At 52.8% G+C, this 25,740-nt stretch overlaps 1 protein-coding gene across 1 annotated transcript in view; it reads right to left on the bottom strand.

Annotated features, from left to right (window-relative positions):
* LOC144110966 (guanylate kinase) overlaps positions 1–20,510 on the bottom strand; it is an 80,679-nt gene extending 60,169 nt beyond the window's left edge. Inside the window, exon 1 of the mRNA XM_077644062.1 lies at positions 20,334–20,510. Within this exon, the coding sequence (XP_077500188.1) occupies positions 20,334–20,409 (76 nt within the window). The 5' untranslated portion in view covers positions 20,410–20,510. The remainder of the gene's footprint in view (positions 1–20,333) is intronic.
* Between the last annotated feature and the right edge of the window lie 5,230 nt (positions 20,511–25,740).

Genomic DNA, 25,740 nt, shown 5'->3' with positions numbered 1-25,740 from the left:
CAAAAAAAAAAAAAAACCACCGGCGGAGTATCTTGAAGTCGAGCGCATCGCCCTGCTCGTGCATGCCCTTTCGAAGCGCGCCCAGCAGAGTAGATCTTTCCGAAACCCTCGAGTGTTTGGCCGGCCGGCGAAATATGACTGTGGCCAGCGGTCGGCCAGCGCAGCGTCCGATGCGTGGCGAGAGTGGAGAGAGGCGCACCCTCCGATCACGTGGCGCCGTATCCCGAAGCGGGTCGCGCGTGCGCATTCATCGTCACGAGGAGGATCCTCTCCTTTGGTGGCGCTTGGCGGCTCAGCCGTCCATTATCTATGCCGGTCGATTGCTCCTCATTGATGTCAAGCGGAGGCGTATTACATGCATACGGCCCTCCTCGCTGCCTTCCGCGCCGCCTCGCTCGCGCGAGCGCCACGCGAAGCGGAGGAAGAGGCGGACGGGCCAGGCTGGCGTTATCGCGCATCCTGTCAGTCAGTGGGCGCGTGTTCGACCTGTGCGCGATCGCGCCTCCTCTGTGGCTGCCTCCCTATCGCCTCCTCGAGTATCGGAGCGAGCGGAGCATGTGCAACAGGAAACCACCTCGCCGCCAATGTTTATGTCCGTGGTCGCGTCGGTGCACTGACACACAGGGGCTCCACACACGCGACGATACATAGTATGCGCGCGCACTGGTGGGAGATAAAAGACACACACGTAATGCGGCTTCAGCATCCGCAGCTATCAAGCGCCAGCGGTTGCGTTTTCTCTGGAACTGTTTTGGCCGTTCGAGCACCTCGGTTTGATCTGCCTTTGCCTCACCGGCTAGGACTGCGCGCCTCGGCCTTTGCACGTCACGCTGCATGCATGTCCCATTGTCTGCCGCCTGGCAACTGACGCTACACCTAGTCAGCACTGTAGAATGAGAAAACAGCGAATCTCCAAAAGATACGCCTAGGTGTGCTACTCGGCCCAGGAAAGCACGGGATGTCGGGAACAGCGTCAGCTCCTGACGACCCTGGAGGGCGCATGTGCGGTTTCTGTTGCAGACGAAACCACCTTGCGTTTCTGTCGGCGCTCGCAGACATGCTCCTGCCCGCGGTCGGTCTCTTGATCTTGTTCTCTTACGACTGCCTGCAAAATGGTGCGCAGGATAGGCTTAGCGAGAGAATTATTGTCGTTGTTTTTTCATTTACAGCGCTAGCTGTCAATTCCAAGGTTCTCGCACAGAGCGTCCGTCCGTGACCGGGCGTGACCGGAAGGAGAGGAGCAGGGGGAACCACCCCACGGGGACGCGATCACGTGACCATCCCGAGCATATAGCCCGTGTCTTGCGCTAACTCTCCCAGAACAAACAGACCGAAGATTCCCGGGAGAGACGTGTGTGTGTCCGTAGTCATTTCGTGTCCGTAGAGGCGAGCGTGACCGGGGGCACGGTCTCCGCACGCGCTGCATCTTTATGCGCGTAATATTTTCTTCGGAGTTTGGACAGGGCTACTTTAGTCTGTCGAAACAATGCGCAAACGAAAGCTGTCCCATCAGAGGCTAGGCATATAAGTTTGGCACATAACACGTATTCACGTACAAACCCCATACGCGTTTCTATTTTGTGCTAAGCGGTTTTCATTTCAGGCTAGAACTAACTTGCTACCTCTTTGTGACAATGAGAAGGCGTATACTGAATTGGAAAGGCAGAAGGACGAAAGCCGCTAGTGCTCTATTCGTTAGGCAGGCAGTGTTGAACAGTTTTGTAAGCACCGTAAATATTTTCGTCGGTGTTCTGTGCGTACTGTGCATCATCAATGAGTGGCTCTCCGATCTCTTCACCAGGAGCTGCTCAGAAGATGAGGTGGGCGTTACATCGCAGTAGGCAGATTCAGCGGCTGAAGCTGAATCTGTCGTCTCAGTCTGACTGCGGATGCTGTTGACTGTCAGAAGGTGCACAGGCCACCCGTTACGCTTAGCAGAAGCAAACAATACCCAGTGGCCGGCGAGAGCAACGGAGCACGTCTACTCTGACTGCAGTTATCATCGCAGTCATTTCATGCGTAAACACAGCAAGCTGAAACCTTCTCTCGGCGCTAGCCCAAACGTCCGCGCGGAAGCGGCCTTCTCTCTCTGAGCGAAGCCTTCGTCGGCGCCGACCCAATCAAAAGCAGCTTTATGCCCGCCCGAGTCCTTGGCCGCCTTTCGGACTCGATGGCTGAGCCGGGCCGGGCTTCAATCATCGCGAGATTCAATCCTCGGCAATTTCCGCGTGCCTCACGCAGCGAAAGGCCCATCTTTTCCCCGGAAGCTCCTTGTTAACGGCTTGGTTTACCGGGTTACCGTCAGGACGGGCTGACGTCTCGAACCTGTTCTACACAGTCCTGCTTTTCAATTAACCAGACGCACTGGAGAGCAGCGTGCCGTGCAGAACCAACCAAGGGCGAGCAGGAAGAGGCGGATATAGCTCGACAAAGCGCTTCATAAAAACGCCAAGAGCGGAGGAAGACTGCGGGCGAAAATGCCGCGGTTATCGATTCTCTTGTTTTCCGCCGTGACCTTAGCGGGCCCCTTCGCACCACGGCCGGCGGGCCAGTGCCGCGCCTGGGCTTTCCGTTTCGCCTCTCGACGGCTCGACGCACGCTTGGGCAAGCGCGGCTCCCTCTCCACGGCGTGTTATCCTCTCGGCGGTGACGCTCGCGCGCCACGTGACGCGGCAGAGCGGGTATAAAAGCGCTGCTCCGGCCGTCTCTCGGCTTAGACGGACAGGCCTCGCAGGCCTGGGTCCTGGCCGGCCGGGGCGCGACCTCGGCCCCACCCCGGAAGGCCCGCCAGGACCCAGGACTCGCGGGAAGGGCCCGGGCCGAGGCACGCGCCGTTGCCGTGCCCCGGCCAGCCCAGACCGGCAGCGCCGGGGCTGCTTCGCGGCGTCGAGGCCGCCCTGTCGAGCGAAGTCCTCGCGACGGGGCGGCTTTGCGTGCGACCGGAAGTCGTCCACTTGTCTGGACAACAGTGCAGTTTACCCCTCAAAGGCTACGAGATACTTGGTAGCCGGTTAACAGCGACTGTAGAGAAAGTGTAGCCCTTCGGCTGGGGCGGCGTCTTGGCAACGCTAACTGTCGAACTAACTCACTGCGCCCGTTGTTGAGGTGGCAGTCCTTCGTCTTATTTACAGAGCGTTCTCGTCGGCACCCCTGGACCACCTACGGTGCAACACGAGCTACCTGGCGCAGTGGAGGCGGCTCAATAGGCCTCTGCGGTGGAGGTCGTGAGCCGGCTTTCTGAAGCCATCTCCGTCGGAGTTCGTCCAGCAACACAGTGCACCAACACCAAAAGTGTATATCCGCGCACTCTCAAGAAGGTTAGCCGTTGTACAGAAACCTGTTTTTTAGCCACTATTGTATTTATGGAAGCATTGTATTTCTTTGCAGGACTGGAGGGTTTAGCGCAGTTTTTCACTACTGATCGCATTCGTTTCTGGCGCCCACACATATTCAGAGTGCTCACGTATTTGTATATGCGTAGTAGAAGGCGTTTATAGGACGGAAGTTGGGCGTTATAAGCGCATTTGATTTATTTTCCCCCATGCATAATCAATCCAGGGAAGGTATACTCGTAGACCACAGCTACTGCCGACCCACAGCCTCACGGCTAGCTCGTTCTGCACCCTGGAAAGTGACCCTCTCCCTTTGAGCGACAGCGCTGCAAAGCAAGGAACTATTCTCGGCAAATTCGCAGAATGCCACTCGATATAGTTTGCACCCCCTTCTGGCAGCCTGATGACGTCATCCTCGCGAGGGAAGTTGGTCCGATTTCTCTTATTTTCAATCCGTCCTTTGGTCTCTATCTTGTCTGTTCCGCTTTGTCGGTGACATGTTTGTCCTTATTTTCTAATCTGGAACGCGTCCGCCCTTTCTTCTTTCACTCCCTCCTTTATCCCTTCCCTTACGGCGCGGTTCAGGTGTCCAATAATATATGAGACAGGTACTGCGCCATTTCCTTTCCCCAAAAAACAATTATTATTATTATTATTATTATTATTATTAACGCGTCCGCCAAGCACGCGTGAACCGAAAAACTTCCGACTAAAGAGGAACGAATCGATCTGATTTGTCTGCAACAGGTTATCTGTAATTATATGAGACAAGGTGTGGTACGTACAGCAAGAGAATTCTCTGCGCATACTTTGCTTCACTCCTGCAGTCATAGCTTATAAAGGAAATTCGTGGCTAGGTGCTTCCCTTAAGTTTCGATAAATAGTGCATTACTTTTTTGACACCATCATCACCTTGAATCAACTACGATTCGTGTTTATGCAATGCGATGTAATCTTTGCCGACGGCACAGTTTGAATAATAAAAATAACAAAAAAGTCCAGCACGATTGCTCATGTGGCAAGGCAGCTTGGACGAATTAAGACGCTGTTCTTGCTTACGTTTCCGTTAAAGGCACAGACTGCGTGCGCTTTTTTGGGGCTGCTTGAGTGCTGACAAGAAAGGCGCAACACGGCTGCAAGGGCACAGAGTTGCGTCACTTGGTTCATGCGGCGCGAATAAAAAAATAACAAATAAAAAGGGAACGGAGCCAGGAGCGAGCGGCGCCCGTGCTTCTTGCTTTCGTGCGAGCATTGCATCACGAGCCGCAAGACGAGCAGATTTTCCCGCCCATTCGTAGTCCGCAAGGTTCGCGCTGCTATGTTGGCGTTTTCTTCCAAACCAGACTGAACCGAAGGAAATGTCCCCCTCCCCATATTAAACTCACCACAGAAGCAGCATGCACATTCTGGAGGCGAGTACAGACAGACACCGTCCCTTTTCTACTTGTGCAGCCTCATCCACCCTTCCAGATACCACCCCACCTGCCGCCGGTAAGCCCACACTGTTTTGCATTTCGTGCACTTGCGTGAGAAAACCACTCCACATAAGAACGAGCAGTGGGAGCCAGCCCTGGCCAGCAGTGGCCTGGAGGACCAACGTCACACCGTGCGACGCGTCCAGACATCATCGCAAGCCACCGGAGTCCTGAACTAAGCAGTCCGCCCACCTGACTAATCAAACATTTTAAGAAAACTTGTAAAGTTTTATCTTTCTCTCTCTTCATAGCTCAACAGCTAAAGGGCTTTACGTCTATCCGAAAAAAAAAGCGTCATAATGCTGGGAGAACTGCGCCTGCAAATTGCACCTGCATGTCGTTAGCGAGGTAAATGGACACACACTTCACTGCTCCTTCGTACAAACAACGTGTGGCGACACGCAAGCCTGCCTCTGTCAGCGGCGACGCATGGGAATGGCTGATTGTTGCTTGAGGACCATACACGGAAAAAGGGGGAAAAGACAAAGAAATCGCAAAATTCTTTGGGCGAAAAAATCTTGCGCGGCGCGCTGCCGTAAATTCGTCTCACAATCCTCCATGCGAGGAATGAGCGAACGCCGCCGGCGCGCGCCGTTATCGGGCCAGGCGCAGTGTGTAGGCGTCGCGGAGACGCAGTCATTACTCGCAGTGGCTGCCGACCACAACAGGAACGGCTAGAGCATACGACCAAATAGTGCGCAGAACGACAAAATAGCGTGGCGCGCGCACCGGTATCGTGCCCTGTGTGCTTCAGTATACAGGGTGTTTCACCCATGACTTTACACAGTTCTTAAAAATTGTCTTTTAATGGGAAAGCATTATGTGCCCCATCTGAAGGGAAATCCGTCACCAGAAGTTGTCCGCAGGATTGTGTCCACAGGTGGTGGCACCTCTCACGTGACCTCACTATAAAAGGAAATTCGCCGGCATTGGGGTTCGAACCCAGGCCCTCTTCGTGCCAGAAGGGCATGCAACGCATATGCCACGAAGGGTCGGTTTATTTTCTTCATTGCATGGAAGTACACCCACCCTGACGGGCTTCAAGCCCTACTTAACCAGGTCGCATCCCGCAACCTGATATACACAATCGCACCAGCATCCTGCTCTCACTTTGCCCGCCCATCAAAATTCCAAGAGACACACGCAGGCATCGAGTAAAGGCAGCCAGGCAGGAGGTCGATCCGGCGCAGCATATTCCCACCGCACCATATAGCACACTGCTCTCTGAACAGTCTTCGATGAACATGGCGGCTCTGCGTAGCGATCTGTCATACTGCTATTCCACAGGCTAAACAGTCCCATGAGCACCGAAAAGGTCACATGGAACCTTAGAACCTTCCTTTGAAGGCATAAATCTTATAGTATACGGCGTAATCTCAATGTCCTTTTTGAGAGGCCGTTGAAGAATGTCACCCCCCCCCCCTCAAAAAAAAAAAAAACACGGCATCACGACAAAATACAAAGCAGTGATCGATAGTTTCTGGCTGCTGACACAAGCGACCGTTTACAGACCACAGCATAGAATTCCCTTTTTCACGAAGCCACGTTTTGACAGGTAAGGCTTACGTGTGAAGTTTGAAAAAGAAAATCTTTGCTGCCGATTGGACACACATCCGTGGCACCCGCTTTAATGCGCTGTCGTCTAGAAATAAGAGGTAAGGCTGCCAATACATCGGCACAGGAAACAACGTCTCAATCAGAATTTTTGTCAATTGTCTTCTGAATAGACTCTATAGAAATTCTAAGGAAAATCGTACAGTGAGGAAATGAAATGTGTCGGCGACTTCCTTAAGAAAACCCCACAAAGGCCCCTCACTCCCATGACCAGAGGGCGCAAACAGAATAGGCACACTTAATCGGCTGTTAAACACAGCTAGGAGGAAGGGATGGTTTGCTGTTTTAAAAAAGAAAACCTTCGAAACAAGCTGATGAACAAACAAGCGCTGAAGGCCAGTTCCACCAGCCTCCAGAGGGAGAAACAAATTCTCTCGACGAATAGGCTCCCATTGAGAGCGCCACACAAAAGTCGCAGAAACCCTATGCATTGCCTGTGCTTTTTTCCTTGCACGGTGCAACACCAGCATGACTTAGATAAGCTTCAAAACCAAGAATATAGTGCAAAGTTGTGCTCGTGCAAATAGAGACAGCTTCCTGCCCATCCAAGCCTGGGTTTGGATGGGCAACTAACGAGATCTGAGAATCCCAGTGAGGCCCACTATTACGTTACTGATGCAAGGGAACCCCCAAATACTGCAAGTCTTCGAAGTCCCACCTGATGCCGCCAAAAATGCTTGGTTGTACCCCAGTGACTCCGCCAGAACACTTTTGATATGCCGAAAGAGCGCTCGTCCAACTCAAAAGGCCTATTTTTAAGAATATCGTAAAATATTATGTGAAACACCCTGTATAGCGAAGCCAAACTAGTGTATTGACCGGCAGCCCTTCATTCACCTGCTGACCGACGGGCCGAGAGAGGGCGCTCTCTAAAAGAATAGGCCCTGGACGATCAAGTTCGGCCGGGCATGGGTGGTGCAGCTGTCATTGTCTCCAAGCCGGAGGTCTCGGGGCGCTTTGCGTTTCGCCCTCACTGAAATACAGCCGCAGTTCCGACCTGCCGCCTCTTGCTCAGATGTTATAGGCACCGCGCTGGTACATATACTGCTCATGAGGTTGCCATTTTTTCCAGGATCTATGGCAGCGTAGCTGTTTACAGCGGGACAAGAGAAAGCTGGCTTACAGAGATCGACCAAAAGCGTGAAGCGCGCGGCTGCGGCCCCAGCGAGTTTCACCGGTTTTGTGCTTTATGTTCCTTTTTTTTCTTCGTTTAGCGCAGTCTCCGGAGCGGAATGCTTTGTTTTTTGTTTTTTTTTTCTCGTACGCATTGCGCAACGGCAGTCCTTCGCCTTTCTGCCGTACGTGTTACTGCGAAAGTCAAAAGGGGACGCTGCGCTCGAGTCTCTCCGGCCTGCACCCGCCAGCGGAGGAGGGGCGTATATACGCTCACGTACACCGGGCTTAACGATCGCAGCGCCGCCGGGAGCCGAGTTTTCCCCCGTGTAGCGTCTTCTCGGAGTCCTTGGCACACCGGCCGCATCGGAGGCAGGCGCTTCTCATTTGAGGCCGTGCCATTGCCCCGCCCCGTCCTGCCAAGACTGAGCGGGGGCGATTAATCGGCACGGCGAAAAGCTTGCGCAACAGTGGGCGGCGGCGTGTGCGTAATACCGCGCAGGTCAACAGCACAGCGCAGTTCCGCGAAGCAGAACACGCCGCCGATGGGCGGCTGCATGCTTACACTGTTTCACGTGCGAGGCTCAAGGATACGTTAGCGCTGCGCTGGTTCCGCCCCCTCATTTCCGAGAGAGGAGCCCTTGGTGTCTCCGCGAAAATTTCCCACGCCGGGACGACTCCCTGCCACTTAATTTCCGCTTGAGATATTAGATAACTGCCGCGGCTGGCAAAATCTTTTCCTTCCTTTTTGTATTTTTGTAAAAATAAACCATTCAGCGGAGTCCAGTCCATATGGAGTTTAACGCCCAGAAGCTGTTTATTATAGGCAGTGAGGGACGCCGTAGTGGAGGGCTCCGGGTTAATTTTGGACCTCCTGGGATTCCTCAACGCGCTCTGAGAGTCGCATACTTTGCACTTCGCCTCGATCGAACTGCAGCTGGGATTGTATTCCGCAACCTTGGGATTAACCGCAGCTGCGGGTCTATCGCCTGTGCGATTATTTTCTTTATGCGATTCATTTCTCACGCCTTCCAGTCGTTTAACAACGCACGCTAGTTTTAACGATTTGCACGTTTCTGATACGGGCGCCTGAAAAATTAATTCGGCTCCCCATAATAATAATAATTGGTTTTTTTGGGGGAAAGGAAATGGCGCAGTATCTTTTTTATATATCGTTGGACACCTGAACCGCGCCGTAAGGGATGGGATAAAGGAGGGAATGAAAGAAGAAAGGAAGAAGAGGTGCCGTAGTGGAGGGCTCCGGAATAATTTCGACCACCTGGGGATCTTTAACGTGCACTGACATCGCACAGCACAGGGGCGCTTTAGCGTTCTTCCTCCATAAAAACGCAGCCGCCGCGGTCGGGTTCGAACCCGGGAACTCCGGATCAGTAGTCGAGCGCCCTAACCACTGAGCCACCGCGGCGGGTCGGCTCCCCAAGTCAGCATCAGTTCAGTCATACCCCGTTGTGACGTTCCTTGTGTGTGCTACGAGGTTCCGCGTTCGACGGCGCGGCGTAGACGGAGACACAGATGACAGCGGCATCATCAATTACCCAGCCATGCTCTTTGAAATGAATGCTCTTTGAGAGTGATGACCAGAACGAAGGGGTTTAAGCCCAACCGGACCCAACCGGACCCGCCGCCGCCGCCGCGGGGAAACGGGCTTTATCCTCCCCAATTGCCGTGGCGGTTCCAGGGGCGGCCTCGTTTCGGCGGGCCTGGCCCCTCCCGAGCACATCCCAGGACAAGGGACCACTTTCCCGGCCTTTTAGTGACCTCGCGTTCCGGCCTTGAGGGGCGAGTGTCATTTGATGGAGAACGGAGGCCGATGACCCGCGGGAACTGTCAGCGGGCCGGAGCGCGCCTTACCTTGAGGAGCGAGTGTCAGTTGATGGATGGAGAACGGAGGCCGGTGACCCGCGGGAACTGTCAGCGGGCCAGAGCGCGCCTTACCACAGCCGACGCTATGCGCTACCTCGAAGACAACCTTCTTTCCCTCGGACTCAACACGTGAGGGGGGCGAGACCATAAGTGCGGTGGTGTGTTTGTGCGCCCAAGTGAAAGCCCTAGCCCCCCTCCTTCCCCTCCGGCGTGGGCGTCCTCACCCTAGGGAGTGTGGGGAGAAGAGGATATAAAAATCGACAAGCAGTACGGAAGAAGGACGCTCAGGACGACATCGTTCGCCAAGAGGGCCTTCAGCGCCGAAGCCCGACGGCGTGCAGCTTCTGCCAGCAACCGCTCGAGCTCAACTCCGGAGCCCCTCCATCGTCCCCATGAAGTCGTCGGCACGTAAGCTCGGACGCCCCAGCCTCTGAATCTTAATCATGTATAATTATTGAATATATCTGTTTGTTTAAACTGAGCCAGACGGTGTCTCTTTGCCTCTCCGTCCCGTGTGGACCTGCGCATTATGGGGGTCATCACACTGGTGTCAGAAGAGGGGTCTCAAAAGCAAATGTCCTCTGAATGCTGCGACATTCATGACTTCAAAATTGTAATCAAAAGGGAATCACGGGACTGACTGTGGGACTTTTACCCCCATTTGAGAGGCTTGAGGCACCGCAGGGCTTGAAAAAAAAATGTCTTTATCTGAGGGAGCTCCCAGTCCACAGCCGTCGCTCGGAGCAAGCATGCTGGCATTAGGAAGCGTCATTCCGACGTTTACAGGAGATAAGACAGGGGTTCCAATCTGCGATTTCTTTTCCATGCTAGAAGAGATTGGGAAAATGGGGGGATGGTCCGATGCTCAAATGCTGGGAATGGCGAGGTGTAAGATGGCAGGAGCTGCTCATGATTTTGCATGGCGAGACGAAAAAGTAAAATCCACAAAATCATTTGCGGAATTTAAGAAGCTGGCGTTTGAGCATTTCGACACTGAACCACGTCACGTGTGGGTACAGAGGTTCCGTGACGCCGGACAGATGGTAGGGGAGGACGTGCGAACGTTTGCGTCGCGGCTTCAGCGCCTAGCGCGCGATACGTTAAGCAGGGAGGAGGAAGGAGACCAGCTAAAGAAGAAATACGCGGAGGATATACTTAAAGAGGAAATGACCGCTTTGTTCGTGGCTGGTCTGCAAGACCCCGTGCGCCGGTTCGTGCTCTCGCGCAAGCCGAGCAATTTCGACCAAGCCGTGGAGGCCGCATTGGATGAGGAACGAAATGAGGCGTTAACGACAGCCGCAGCGAGAGTACGCGTCATAGAGAGAGCGGTGCTCAACCCTGAGGTTGCTCTCTTGACAGAACGGTTAGATCGCTTAGAACAGCTGCTATCTCAGCAGGTAGAACGCCAGGTTGAAGCGCGCGCTCAACAGCGCCCATTCGCTGGAAACCGTAGACCGCCACAAAGCTACAGGCGCGGTATGCGAGATTTTGAAGAAATCGTATGCTTCGCTTGCCAGGGTCGCGGACACATCGCCAGGTTCTGCCAAAATGTGCGCCGTGGGGAGCCACAAAGAGAAGCAGGCGAGACACGCCCTAAGCAAGCCTACAGCGGGGCTCCAGATACCGAGACAAAAAACTAGATAGTCCTCCCCAGCCTGAGGAGCGTGGGGAGGGAGCAGTGGATGATGAGGTGGTGGTAGTTTGTGTGGCCGACGAGGCATGCCCTGTTGTGCGTTGCAAGTTAAACGGTTGTTGCATGGAATTGTTGATAGATACGGGGTCAAATGTGACATTGCTTAAGGAGAGCAGTTTTAACACGCTTCGAAGGAAGGGGGACCGCGAGTTGTTGGAAGCGTCTGGTGGTATGGCAACCAAATTTGTAGGCATAACGGGGGATCCTCTTGGCATAAGTGGACTCTACCGGTTACACTCCTCTCTCGGCGGAATTGCATTGGAGCACCCCTGCTACGTATGCCCGGACACGATGTCTGTGCCAAACGGAGTGTCAGGTATATTAGGGCAGGATTTTTTGAGAAAAGGGAAGGTAGTAGTCTCATTCTCTGAGGAAGAGGTTAATGCGGGCGGATCAAAAGTTCCGTTTTTGAACAGGAGAGGGGCTGAGATTCGCATTACGGATATTGACACCCGTCAAACAGTGGGATCATTGGAGAAGGTATATTCGCGGGTTGCCGTCAGGCTGGTCGATGAGGCGGTCGTCCTTCCTTGGTAGGAGCACATTTTGTACGCGTTTGTGCCTTCAGATGTAGAGAGCGGCGCCGTGGGAGTGCTTGAGCCGGTCGACTCTCTCAGCAATGGCCTGAAGGCAGCCGCGTGCCTCGTGACAGTTAATGACGCCCACAGAGTGCCCCTATGGGTGGTTAACTATAGCCAGCAGCCACTGAGCCTTCCCAAGAACAAAACATTGGCTTTCTTCACCTCTGCGATAGAGAAACGTGAGCCCACCGATACGGTACTCGCAACTGTAGAGCATGCTAGTCCTTCGGCTGCTCCAAAGGTGTCGTTCGATCTTTCTCACGTAAAATCCAGGGAGAGGGAGGCTCTGGCTGGTTTGCTGAACGACTACTCAATCAATCAATCAATCAATCAATCAATCAATCAATCAATCAATCAATCAATCAATCAATCAATCAATCAATCAATCAATCAATCAATCAATCAATCAATCAATCAATCATTTTATTCAGACATGAACTTGTATGCACAGTACATGCCCACGAGATGAGACAAAAGGAAGAAGCTGCTGGCATTCTTCCTGACGAGGCCTCACCCCGGGTCACGCATCAAAGGCAGAAGGGTGGTTACATTCATTAAAACTCAACAAGCTCTTTAGTTCAATTTTCACAGTAGTTGAAAGTTAATGAAGGCACATAGGATAACAAAGAGAAAAGAAAAAGACCAGTAACGCTACAGTTCGCAACACAATAGAAAATATGACAGGAGTGAGGCTATCACAGTAAACACTACATAGCACAAGTATTTGATGGGTCAGTCGTACGCATAAAAAGCATCTTCATTTTCTTTTTGAAATGACAAGTGGTTTTACAAGTTACAGCTTCGTCAATTATGGAAGGATACACATTGCAAACTGCAGAAATTTGGTTATCAATGTGTTCGGTGCTGTAGTTTGTCCGGGCACGACTGGAAATAAAAGAAGTGACTCGCAGACTATAGCGTATGTTTCTGTTCACGTACTTGTTTCTGAAAGATGTGATGTCCTGCTTTATTTTATGATAAATATGAACAGCAACTGAAAGCTTATAGCACAGTGGGAATGGAAGAACATTGAAGGACTGTAACAAGCAGTCACCTGAGGAAGGATTAGGAGAACATGCGCGCAGAGCTCTTTTTTGTAATGATAATAATCTGGCTGTGTCAGTTTTGTTGCAAGTGCCCCAAATTAAATTGCAATACACCAGTTGTGAGTGGATGAGGGCAAAATACAACTGCTTTTTTGCCTGTATGGGCAACAAGTACCTGATGCGATTTATCACACCAATAGATCGAGCTACACGCAAACGGACGTGATTTACATGGTCACCCCAGCCTAGGTCACTACGAAAGAATACGCCCAAGAATTTACAAGAATTTACGGATTCAATCAATGTATTGTTGAACTGGAGTTGGATGGGATAGTCTATAGGCTTATTTTTGGGACGGAAAATGATAAACTTTGTTTTCTTAACATTCAATTCCAATCTGTTCACTGCAAGCCACAACATAAGTTCATGTAGCCAGGAATTTGAACGACGCTCGAGTTCACGAAGATCTGAACCGGAAAAGAAAACGTTAGAGTCATCTGCGTACAGAGCAATGCTAGAATAAGATAAAATGTTCACAATATCATTGATGTATAGTGTAAAAAGAAGGGGCCCCAGTATGGATCCTTGAGGAACGCCAAATTTGATTAATTCTGCGTCGGATATGGCATCATTTAGTCGCGTGAACTGAGTGCGATTTGACAAATAGCTTTGTAGTAACCTGTGAGGTGTTCCGCGGATACCATACGTGTATAACTTATGAAGTAGTATGTCGTGCTTGATGGAATCGAAGGCTTTGGAGAAGTCAAGGAAGACATCGACAGTGTAGAGCTTATGTTCGATATTATGGATCAGACTGTTTTTTATCTCGAGCAGAGCTGCCTGCGTGGATTTTCCGGGCTGAAATCCGTATTGCTCCTTGCAGATGATATTGTTGGAATGCAGGAATTTGTATACCCTCGTGAAGATCACTCGCTCAGCAACTTTGGAGAACAAAGGCAGTATAGATATCGGACGGTAGTTACTGGGATCATTTTTGTTGCCTCCTTTGAAAATTACTGTAACACGGGCAGACTTCATTTTATCCGGGAACTCTCCTGTAAGAAGCATTTGATTACAAATATGCGCAAGAGGAAGGGCAATAATCTTAGCAGCAGCTTTTATTGCGAGTGCAGTAATGCCGTCTGGGCCAGGAGAGCATGTATTACGAAATGAGTTTATAATGGAAAGAATTTCATATTCAGAAGGGGGGGATAAAAATATTGAATGTTCACAAGCTGGGACCAAAAAGGAATCGACTGATTTTACAGCTAAGGGAAGATTATACGAAGTACAATTTCCTACATTTAAAAAATGGGCATTCAGCTTATTGGCGAGAGAGACACCGCTATACATTACTCCATTGATTTGCATTTCCGAAGGAAGAGCGTGCTGCTTCTTTCCAATGAGTTTATTAATGCTTTGCCACAGTGGTCTAGTGTTTTGCATTGATGAAAACTTTAGGCGATAAAAAAGCGACTTTGCCCTTTTTAAGTCAAGGTTTAGTTTATTTCGAAACTTTTTAAATTCCTTAAAATCGTCTTGATTGCGAGTGTCAAGAAATCGTGCAAATAAGGCATTTTTTTTGTTTAATACGCTTCAGAAGGTCACCAGAGATCCACTCTTTTCTTGCTTTCCTACATTTCCTGACTTCTACAACTGGAAAGGCTTTGTCGTACGCATCCAGTGTATTCCCAAGGAAGATGTTATACGCGGCAGGTGGGTTTTCTGTTTTTAATACTTCATCCATGCCAGATTCAGACAGAAGTAAACAAAATTTATCAATGTTCTTTTGGTCAAATGTCTTGCGTATAAAGACAGAAGTATCTGGTACCTTCGCACATGAGGTATTCGCCGCGTCCAACCTGGATTTGGGCAGCTGTGGCGTTATAAAGCACATGATAGAAACCGGCACTTCATCGCCCGTTTACCAGCGTGCGTACAGGATTCCTTACTCTCAACGTGAGGAGATGGAGCGGCAGGTGCAGGACCTGATTAATCGCGGCATTGTCGAACACTCAAAGTCACCCTGGGGAGCACCAGCACTATTGGTGGAAAAGCCAGATGGCTCGTATCGATTGGTAGTGGACTACCGCAAACTAAATGCCGTAACTCGCATCGATCCATACCCCATCCCCAATATACAGGAGACGCTTTCTCAGCTGGGCTCTGCCAGGTACTTCACGGTAGTGGACATGGCGGCGGGATTCTGGCAGATAGCAATGAATCCGGCAGATGCCGAGAAAACGGCATTCAACACGCCCTCAGGGCACTATGAATGGAAAAGAATGCCGATGGGTCTGGCCAACAGCCCTGCTGTCTGGCAGAGAACCGCTGATGTTATCCTGGCAGGTCTTCTGGGGAGGCTGTGCTTCGTGTATATGGATGACATAATCATATACAGTGACAGTTTTGAGAACCATTTGCGCGATATTGAGCAGGTTTTGGTGCGACTAAGAGGAGCGGGTCTCAAGCTGAAGCCCTCTAAGTGCCAATTCCTCAAAAATGAGGTGAAATACCTCGGGCACGTTGTTTCAGCTGACGGCGTGCGACCGGACCCTGAGAAACTAAGGTGTGTCTCGGATTTTCCATCCCCGACTAGCGTCCGCCAGGTCCGGCAGTTTCTCGGCCTGATCGGTTACTACCGAAGGCACATAGAGGAGTTCGCCAAGCTCGCCAAGCCGCTCACCGCCTTAACAGCCAAAAATGTCGCCTTTCGCTGGGACGAAAACGCGGAGGATGCTTTTGGGGCCCTGAAAAGGAAGCTAATGAGTGCACCGCTGTTGCGCCACCCGGATTTTAATTTGCCCTTCGTTATGGCCACAGATGCGTCAAAGTTCGCAGTTGGTGCCGTGCTATCTCAGGTTATCGAGGGCAAAGAACATCCCATTGCTTTTGCTAGCCGACAGCTGAGCCCCACAGAGCAAAAGTACGGAGCTACGGAAAGGGAGTGCGTCGCCGTTGTCTGGGCAGTAAAGCACTTCAGATGCTACCTTTACGGCCGCAAATTCAAGCTAGTCACAGACTGCCATCCTCTGAAATGGGTGATGAGTGTCAGGGACCCTAGCTCGCGACTCGCTAGATGGAATCTACACCTGCAGGAATACTGCTTTGAAGTTGAGCACAAGTCAGGAAAGACACATCTGAATGCTGATGCACTCAGCCGCACAGCTGCCGTGGCAGCTATAGATGAGTTTGTCCCCGTAGTCGACCTCGCCGAATTACGCACAGAGCAGTGCAAAGATCCTGACCTGAAGCGAATAATCGAAAGCTTAGAGGGCGCACCGTCTCACCCCGAACAGCTAGGTTATTTCATTGGCAAAGACGGCACCCTGTGTCGGCGCACGAGGCTAACCAGGAAAGGGAGACCAGAGAAAACCGCATGGGAGAGAGTCGTCATACCTCGGTCGTGGACAGAAAGGGTTCTTCGCGCGTTTCACGATGCGCCATGCGCCGGTCATTTTGGCGTAGCGAAGACACGCAGGCGTGTGGAGCGTTTGTACTTTTGGAGTGGCATGCGACAGGATGTTAGAGACTACTGTGCGAAGTGTCATTCCTGTCTCGAAAGAAAAACACCCAAGGGACGAAGACCAGCTCCAATTCAGCCGTTCCCTGAGGTTTCGGCTCCCTTCGAGCGGACAGGTATGGACATAATGGGCCCATTGCCCACGACCACTTCCGGAAACAAGTACATTTTAGTATTTGTCGATCACCTTTCAAAATACGCGGAAGCGGTAGCACTCCCAGATCAGAAGGCAGACACGGTTGCAAGAGCATTTGTCGAACAGATCGTGCTCCGACATGGACCCCCGAGGCAACTCTTGACAGATCGGGGAACGAACTTCGTGTCGCAGCTAATGAGGAGAGTTTGCGAGCTGCTTAAGATCGCTAAGAAGCAGACAACACCGTACCATCCGGCTTGCAACGACGCGGTGGAGCGACTGAACCAAACCGTGGCCGGGTTCCTGTCGCATTTTGTTTCGCGCGACCAGCCGGACTGGGACTTGTGGCTCCCGTATGCAATGTTTGCCTACAATTCCGCAGCACACGAGAGCACGGGCGAATCGCCATTCTTTCTTCTCTACGGCCGAGACCCGGACCAGCCTAGTGAAGTGCCAGAGGGCCCCCGTCGTGTCCCATACGCTTCACTGGACGACTATAAGGTTGAGCTAGAATCGCGCTTGCAAGTGGCGAGGGACATCGCAAAGGAGGCCTTAAAGAAAGCGGCGAAGCGCAGGAAGGAGGTGCACGATCGCAGTGCTAGAGACGCGCCGTTTAATGTGGGGGACAGCGTGTACATTGAGAACTGCCAAAGGCAGATTGGGCTAGCTCGTAAGTTCCAGACGAAGTGGAGAGGACCGTGCGAGGTTGTCGAGAAGCTTTCTCCGGTAAACTTCAGAGTCCGAGACGTGAACCGGCGCTTGATAAGGATACACGCAAATCGCCTCAAGTCGGCACCGGTTCAGTATTCACGAAATGAGGAAAGGGAAAGCGCGGATTTTGATGGGGACAGAAGTGAAGCGGAGCGCGCAGATAGTTCGCAAGAAACGCCCTCTCCTGCATCTGTTCGGCAGGCGCCAGAGGTGACGTCCGGAATGCCACCGGATTTACTTCATGCATTGCTAGAAGAAGAAGCGCGCGAGGTTGCCGCGCAGATAACGCCAGGAGAGGCTCCTGCCACGAGCCCTCGCGAGTCCCAAAGCATACAAAGGGTCACAGACTTACTTAGTATGACTCATGAAGGCCGATATCCGCTGCGAAATCGGAAAGCTAAGTCGGACTAATGGCATAAACAGAGCGGAGTTGTGAACTGGTTAGAATTGTGTAATGCCGCAGCTCATAACATTGCTATGTGCTTATGTGTTAAGTTATCGGAGTTGGTAGTTAAACCTTTCTGTCATTAAGTAACACCTTCACAGGAGAGCATGCGGAGCGCATGCAGAACCTGCCCTACTTCCTTTCGTTATCTATATTTTTGTCTGTGCCGTGATCGTGCTAGAAGTGGGAGCTCCTTTGTAACTGTGGTAAATTTATTTCATCCAGTTTGGACTAGAAAGGAGAGGCTTGGGTGCTGAGTTTCATGTTTATCTGTAAAAGAAGATCAGTGCTGCCCCTGGAGACGCCAGTTATGACAGCGGAGGCATATGGTGTTGTGCAGTGGTGTTGAGTGCAGCGAAAAGTGTTTTGTCGGACGCACTGTGCGAGGCGATTCAGAAAGACAAGGGGAGCTGCATGGACTCAAATGTTCGGAGAACATTCTTCTGGAGGGTGAGCGAGTGTGACGTTCCTTGTGTGTGCTACGAGGTTCCGCGTTCGACGGCGCGGCGTAGACGGAGACCCAGATGACAGCGGCATCATCAATTACCCAGCCATGCTCTTTGAGAGTGACGACCAGAACGAAGGGGTTTAAGCCCAACCGGACCCAACCGGACCCGCCGCCGCCGCCGCGGGGAAACGGGCTTTATCCTCCCCAATTGCCGTGGCGGTTCCAGGGGCGGCCTCGTTTCGGCGGGCCTGGCCCCTCCCGAGCACATCCCAGGACAAGGGACCACTTTCCCGGCCTTTTAGTGACCTCGCGTTCCGGCCTTGAGGGGCGAGTGTCATTTGATGGAGAACGGAGGCCGATGACCCGCGGGAACTGTCAGCGGGCCAGAGCGCGCCTTACCTTGAGGAGCGAGTGTCAGTTGATGGATGGAGAACGGAGGCCGGTGACCCGCGGGAACTGTCAGCGGGCCAGAGCGCGCCTTACCACAGCCGACGCTATGCGCTACCTCGAAGACAACCTTCTTTCCCTCGGACTCAAGACGTGAGGGGGGCGAGACCATAAGTGCGGTGGTATGTTTGTGCGCCCAAGTGAAAGCCCTAGCCCCCCTCCTTCCCCTCCGGCGTGGGCGTCCTCACCCTAGGGAGTGTGGGGAGAAGAGGATATAAAAAACGACAAGCAGAACGGAAGAAGGACGCTCAGGACGACATCGTTCGCCAAGAGGGCCTTCATCGCCGAAGCCCGACGGCGTGCAGCTACTGCCAGCAAGCGCTCAAGATCAACTCCGGAGCCCCTCCATCGTCCCCATGAAGTCGTCGGCACGTAAGCTCGGACGCCCCAGCCTCTGAATCTTAATCATGTATAATTATTGAATATATCTGTTTGTTTAAACTCAGCCATACGGTGTCTCTTTGCCTCTCCGTCCCGTGTGGACCTGCGCATTATGGGGGTCATCACACCGTCATTCTCGTTCAGGCATAAAATACCTGGAAGGCCCTTGTGAACACGGACAGCCATATGCGCCGATGGCCGTGACGGCGCTCGCGTCCTGTTGACGAATGTCCGGGGTCATCGCGCAAATGTCGCATACCCGCTGGTTCTCGTGCGCCACAGTGTGCGTCCAGCCTTCGCTTTTCTTCTGGGCGTCCAACTCGCCATTGACGGTCTTCAGACGGCGTGCGAACTTTGCGCCCCGGCGAGAACTGAGCGAGCGACACGCTTTCCAGCGAACGGCGAACGCAACGAAAGAGGGGCCCAGGCGAGTTCTTTGTCTTTTCGCGCATGCGCAATTTGTCGGAGCGTACGTTTCTTGTCTTTCCGCGCATGCGCAGTTAGTCAGTGTGCGCGGATTGTAAGGGGCAATTATGGACGCTGTGTTTCACGGGGACGTCGCTCTAACGCCTACCGCTGTACAAAAAGCTCGACATGCTTTGTGGACAACACCAAGCTGTTCAGAAAAAAAAACAATAACCGACATGTTTACGGGCAAAAAGAACAAAATAGAATGAACATAAAAGGAAGGCAGAAACACATATCATTCAAGGAGATGGCTCGTTAACATTGCCTTAAAACTAAATGCATAGCGCTCATAGCAAGTGTGTCAGGAAATAGATTGCGTTCCTAAATCACGGTTGGAAAGAAATACCTATTAAAATGGTGAGTGCAACCCCGAAGCCAAGCTATAAGAATCAAACTGATGGGTTGAATTGAATCAACTTTTCAACTGGTGGAGATGCACAAACAGTTCCAGGAATGGCAAGTTGTAGAGCGTCAAAAATGAGCAAAATGATGAAATGTTCGTAGCAGTAGAATTGCTGCGAAAGTGCTCCGCGTGTTTTGAACCCCCCGCACCTGCGTAGCGCCCCCCTAACGGCCGCTGACGTCACACCCAGCTTCGCTTAGCTGCAGTCGCTATCAGCGCGCGCGAGCGAACGTCCTCATCCTCCTGGGCCTCGCGCTTTTTTCCATAGCGTGAAAAAAAGAAAAAAATAACGGCTCATAATAAACTTATGTCCTTTCACAGAGTGCGCCACTTAAACATTTTCTTTTCTGACGCTCTACACGCCTCTGAGGGGCACTTTACGTGTAGCTCCGGCGATCTGAAGGGTAATCAGTTAACCTTAACTAACTGATCAGATTACTAATGAGTGAATATTATAGCGTTTGTCCCGGAGATCGTCAGAGTAACTGCTTGAGCTCCGTTCCCGCGACTGTAACCAGAAATTTTATGGAACTCCTGGTTAACTTTAAATGGGTCCCCCTGTAGGTTACTGCTGCAAAGCAGATTCAGAAGAATGTACTGCACACAACCTGCGTAGTATTTAGTTTCACTTACTGCGGACACGTCGAGGCGAGCGGGTGCCCTTCGTCTCTATCCAGCCTTGAATGGTGCGAAAAAAGATGGCGGCCATAAACGCGAACGCAGGGAAGTGCTGCACAGCATAATAGCCGCTTTATAGTCGACTGCCGCTGTCGGGAAATCGGGCCGGCGGTCGCACGCGCGTCGAGATAAACACTGGCGGAAACGCTGACGGCTGCGCTGCTTACGGCCGTCTCGACAGCAGAACATGTGAAACGCCAGCTCCGCGCCAGTAGTCGGGCTCAGCTACCGCCACGCGCTTGGAACAATCGCTCAGTACCGCACCCGCAACGCGTTAACGTTAGCGACGCCCTGAACCGGCCGCCCCCAGTTTTAAGCGCAAAAGTCATCACCATAGCACGGAATGCGTTAAGAACAATCAGGTTGACATAGGTAAAAGAAAGCTACAACACACAGCTATAACAAACTACAACACAACTACAACCACAGCTACAACCAACTAGCCCAAATGAAAGCCTTACCCAGTTTTACCATCAAAATTTCTGATTCAGCTGGGGAGGCGCCGTGGAATATGGAATCTATGCCCAACTTGGCGAACCAAGAATCGAGCTCACGCGGGAAGCAAATAACGGTTCAAAGCCCATCGCGGCGTTGTGCACCACCGGAATACGGTATTCGGCTATAGCTAGTCGCAGACAGCAGCGCTAAAAGACGACTCTTTTTTCTTCATCTATCCACCGCAAACCCCCCCGCCCCCCCCCCCCCCCCACACACACACAATCCACGCTCGTTTGCTTTTTATTACAGAACACGGTCAGCCCTCAGCGGGAGACGTATCGACGTTGTTGTGGTGTGGACACATCATGCGGCCTTGACTTCATAATATGCGCAGTTACGCACCGAGCTCGAGTGAAGCAGGGAACGGGGGCTTGCAACTGTTTCTACGGAAACAGCTGCTGCAGCCGGAGGCTTAACGCGGAAAGAAGTCGCGTCTCATACGAGCTGGATTAACAGCCATGCCGGTCCCATTATGGAGAAACGCGCAGCTGCGCATTGCCAGCAGTATACTTCCCAGGCACGGACATAGGGCGCCACTGATTCCGGCATCGTTGACTCTCCGCCGTTCTCTCCATGCAACAACTGCTTCAGCCGGAGGCTTAACGCGGAAAGAAGTCAAGTCTCATACGAGCTGGCTTAACAGCCATGCCGGTCCCATTATGGAGAAACGCGCAGCTGCGCATTGCCAGCAGTATACTTCCCAGGCACGGACATAGGGCGCCACTGATTCCGGCATCGTTGACTCTCCGCCGTTCTCTCCATGCAACAACTGCTGCAGCCGGAGGCTTAACGCGGAAAGAAGTCAAGTCTCATACGAGCTGGCTTAACAGCCATGCCGGTCCCATTATGGAGAAACGCGCAGCTGCGCATTGCCAGCAGTATACTTCCCAGGCACGGACATAGGGCGCCACTGATTCCGGCATCGTTGACTCTCCGCCGTTCTCTCCATGCAACAACTGCTGCAGCCGGAGGCTTAACGCGGAAAGAAGTCTCATACGAGCTGGCTTAACAGCCATGCCGGTCCCATTATGGAGAAACGCGCAGCTGCGCATTGCCAGCAGTATACTTCCCAGGCACGGACATAGGGCGCCACTGATTCCGGCATCGTTGACTCTCCGCCGTTCTCTCCATGCAACAACTGCTGCAGCCGGAGGCTTAACGCGGAAAGAAGTCAAGTCTCATACGAGCTGGCTTAACAGCCATGCCGGTCCCATTATGGAGAAACGCGCAGCTGCGCATTGCCAGCAGTATACTTCCCACGCACGGACATAGGGCGCCACTGATTCCGGCATCGTTGACTCTCCGCCGTTCTCTCCATGCAACAACTGCTGCAGCCGGAGGCTTAACGCGGAAAGAAGTCAAGTCTCATACGAGCTGGCTTAACAGCCATGCCGGTCCCATTATGGAGAAACGCGCAGCTGCGCATTGCCAGCAGTATACTTCCCAGGCACGGACATAGGGCGCCACTGATTCCGGCATCGTTGACTCTCCGCCGTTCTCTCCATGCAACATCTGCTGCAGCCGGAGGCTTAACGCGGAAAGAAGTCAAGTCTCATACGAGCTGGCTTAACAGCCATGCCGGTCCCATTATGAAGAAACGCGCAGCTGCGCATTGCCAGCAGTATACTTCCCAGGCACGGACATAGGGCGCCACTGATTCCGGCATCCTTGACTCTCCGCCGTTCTCTCCATGCAACAACTGCTGCAGCCGGAGGCTTAACGCGGAAAGAAGTCGCGTCTCATACGAGCTGGCTTAACAGCCATGCCGGTCCCATTATGGAGAAACGCGCAGCTGCGCATTGCCAGCAGTATACTTCCCAGGCACGGACATAGGGCGCCACTGATTCCGGCATCGTTGACTCTCCGCCGTTCTCTCCATGCAACAACTGCTGCAGCCGGAGGCTTAACGCGGAAAGAAGTCAAGTCTCATACGAGCTGGCTTAACAGCCATGCCGGTCCCATTATGGAGAAACGCGCAGCTGCGCATTGCCAGCAGTATACTTCCCAGGCACGGACATAGGGCGCCACTGATTCCGGCATCGTTGACTCTCCGCCGTTCTCTCCATGCAACAACTGCTGCAGCCGGAGGCTTAACGCGGAAAGAAGTCGCGTCTCATACGAGCTGGCTTAACAGCCATGCCGGTCCCATTATGGAGAAACGCGCAGCTGCGCATTGCCAGCAGTATACTTCCCAGGCACGGACATAGGGCGCCACTGATTCCGGCATCGTTGACTCTCCGCCGTTCTCTCCATGCAACAACTGCTGCAGCGGGAGGCTTAACGCGGAAAGAAGTCAAGTCTCATACGAGCTGGCTTAACAGCCATGCCGGTCCCATTATGGAGAAACGCGCAGCTGCGCATTGCCAGCAGTATACTTCCCAGGCACGGACACAGGGCGCCACTGATTCCGGCATCGTTGACTCTCCGCCGTTCTCTCCATGCAACAACTGCTGCAGCCGGAGGCTTAACGCGGAAAGAAGTCGTCTCATACGAGCTGGCTTAACAGCCATGCCGGTCCCATTATGGAGAAACGCGCAGCTGCGCATTGCCAGCAGTATACTTCCCAGGCACGGACATAGGGCGCCACTGATTCCAGCATCCTTGACTCTCCGCCGTTCTCTCCATGCAACAACTGCTGCAGCCGGAGGCTTAACGCGGAAAGAAGTCAAGTCTCATACGAGCTGGCTTAACAGCCATGCCGGTCCCATTATGGAGAAACGCGCAGCTGCGCATTGCCAGCAGTATACTTCCCAGGCACGGACATAGGGCGCCACTGATTCCGGCATCCTTGACTCTCCGCCGTTCTCTCCATGCAACAACTGCTGCAGCCGGAGGCTTAACGCGGAAAGAAGTCAAGTCTCATACGAGCTGGCTTAACAGCCATGCCGGTCCCATTATGGAGAAACGCGCAGCTGCGCATTGCCAGCAGTATACTTCCCAGGCACGGACACAGGGCGCCACTGATTCCGGCATCGTTGACTCTACGCCGTTCTCTCCATGCAACAACTGCTGCAGCCGGAGGCTTAACGCGGAAAAAAGTCAAGTCTCATACGAGCTGGCTTAACAGCCATGCCGGTCCCATTATGGAGAAACGCGCAGCTGCGCATTGCCAGCAGTATACTTCCCAGGCACGGACATAGGGCGCCACTGATTCTAGCATCCTTGACTCTCCGCCGTTCTCTCCATGCAACAACTGCTGCAGCCGGAGGCTTAACGCGGAAAGAAGTCAAGTCTCATACGAGCTGGCTTAACAGCCATGCCGGTCCCATTATGGAGAAACGCGCAGCTGCGCATTGCCAGCAGTATACTTCCCAGGCACGGACATAGGGCGCCACTGATTCCGGCATCCTTGACTCTCCGCCGTTCTCTCCATGCAACAACTGCTGCAGCCGGAGGCTTAACGCGGAAAGAAGTCAAGTCTCATACGAGCTGGCTTAACAGCCATGCCGGTCCCATTATGGAGAAACGCGCAGCTGCGCATTGCCAGCAGTATACTTCCCAGGCACGGACATAGGGCGCCACTGATTCCGGCATCGTTGACTCTCCGCCGTTCTCTCCATGCAACAACTGCTGCAGCCGGAGGCTTAACGCGGAAAGAAGTCAAGTCTCATACGAGCTGGCTTAACAGCCATGCCGGTCCCATTATGGAGAAACGCGCAGCTGCGCATTGCCAGCAGTATACTTCCCAGGCACGGACATAGGGCGCCACTGATTCCGGCATCGTTGACTCTCCGCCGTTCTCTCCATGCAACAACTGCTGCAGCCGGAGGCTTAACGCGGAAAGAAGTCAAGTCTCATACGAGCTGGCTTAACAGCCATGCCGGTCCCATTATGGAGAAACGCGCAGCTGCGCATTGCCAGCAGTATACTTCCCAGGCACGGACACAGGGCGCCACTGATTCCGGCATCGTTGACTCTCCGCCGTTCTCTCCATGCAACAACTGCTGCAGCCGGAGGCTTAACGCGGAAAAAAGTCAAGTCTCATACGAGCTGGCTTAACAGCCATGCCGGTCCCATTATGGAGAAACGCGCAGCTGCGCATTGCCAGCAGTATACTTCCCAGGCACGGACATAGGGCGCCACTGATTCTAGCATCCTTGACTCTCCGCCGTTCTCTCCATGCAACAACTGCTGCAGCCGGAGGCTTAACGCGGAAAGAAGTCAAGTCTCATACGAGCTGGCTTAACAGCCATGCCGGTCCCATTATGGAGAAACGCGCAGCTGCGCATTGCCAGCAGTATACTTCCCAGGCACGGACATAGGGCGCCACTGATTCCGGCATCCTTGACTCTCCGCCGTTCTCTCCATGCAACAACTGCTGCAGCCGGAGGCTTAACGCGGAAAGAAGTCAAGTCTCATACGAGCTGGCTTAACAGCCATGCCGGTCCCATTATGGAGAAACGCGCAGCTGCGCATTGCCAGCAGTATACTTCCCAGGCACGGACATAGGGCGCCACTGATTCCGGCATCGTTGACTCTCCGCCGTTCTCTCCATGCTACAACTGCTGCAGCCGGAGGCTTAACGCGGAAAGAAGTCAAGTCTCATACGAGCTGGCTTAACAGCCATGCCGGTCCCATTATGGAGAAACGCGCAGCTGCGCATTGCCAGCAGTATACTTCCCAGGCACGGACATAGGGCGCCACTGATTCCGGCATCCTTGACTCTCCGCCGTTCTCTCCATGCAACAACTGCTGCAGCCGGAGTCTTAACGCGGAAAGAAGTCGCGTCTCATACGAGCTGGCTTAACAGCCATGCCGGTCCCATTATGGAGAAACGCGCAGCTGCGCATTGCCAGCAGTATACTTCCCAGGCACGGACATAGGGCGCCACTGATTCCGGCATCGTTGACTCTCCGCCGTTCTC

Source organism: Amblyomma americanum, chromosome 1 (genome assembly GCF_052857255.1).
Source record: "Amblyomma americanum isolate KBUSLIRL-KWMA chromosome 1, ASM5285725v1, whole genome shotgun sequence".
Classification (NCBI taxonomy): Eukaryota; Metazoa; Arthropoda; class Arachnida; order Ixodida; family Ixodidae; genus Amblyomma; species Amblyomma americanum.
The sequence above is the reverse complement of the archived record's forward strand: the minus strand, read 5'-3'. Positions and strand labels throughout refer to the sequence as shown.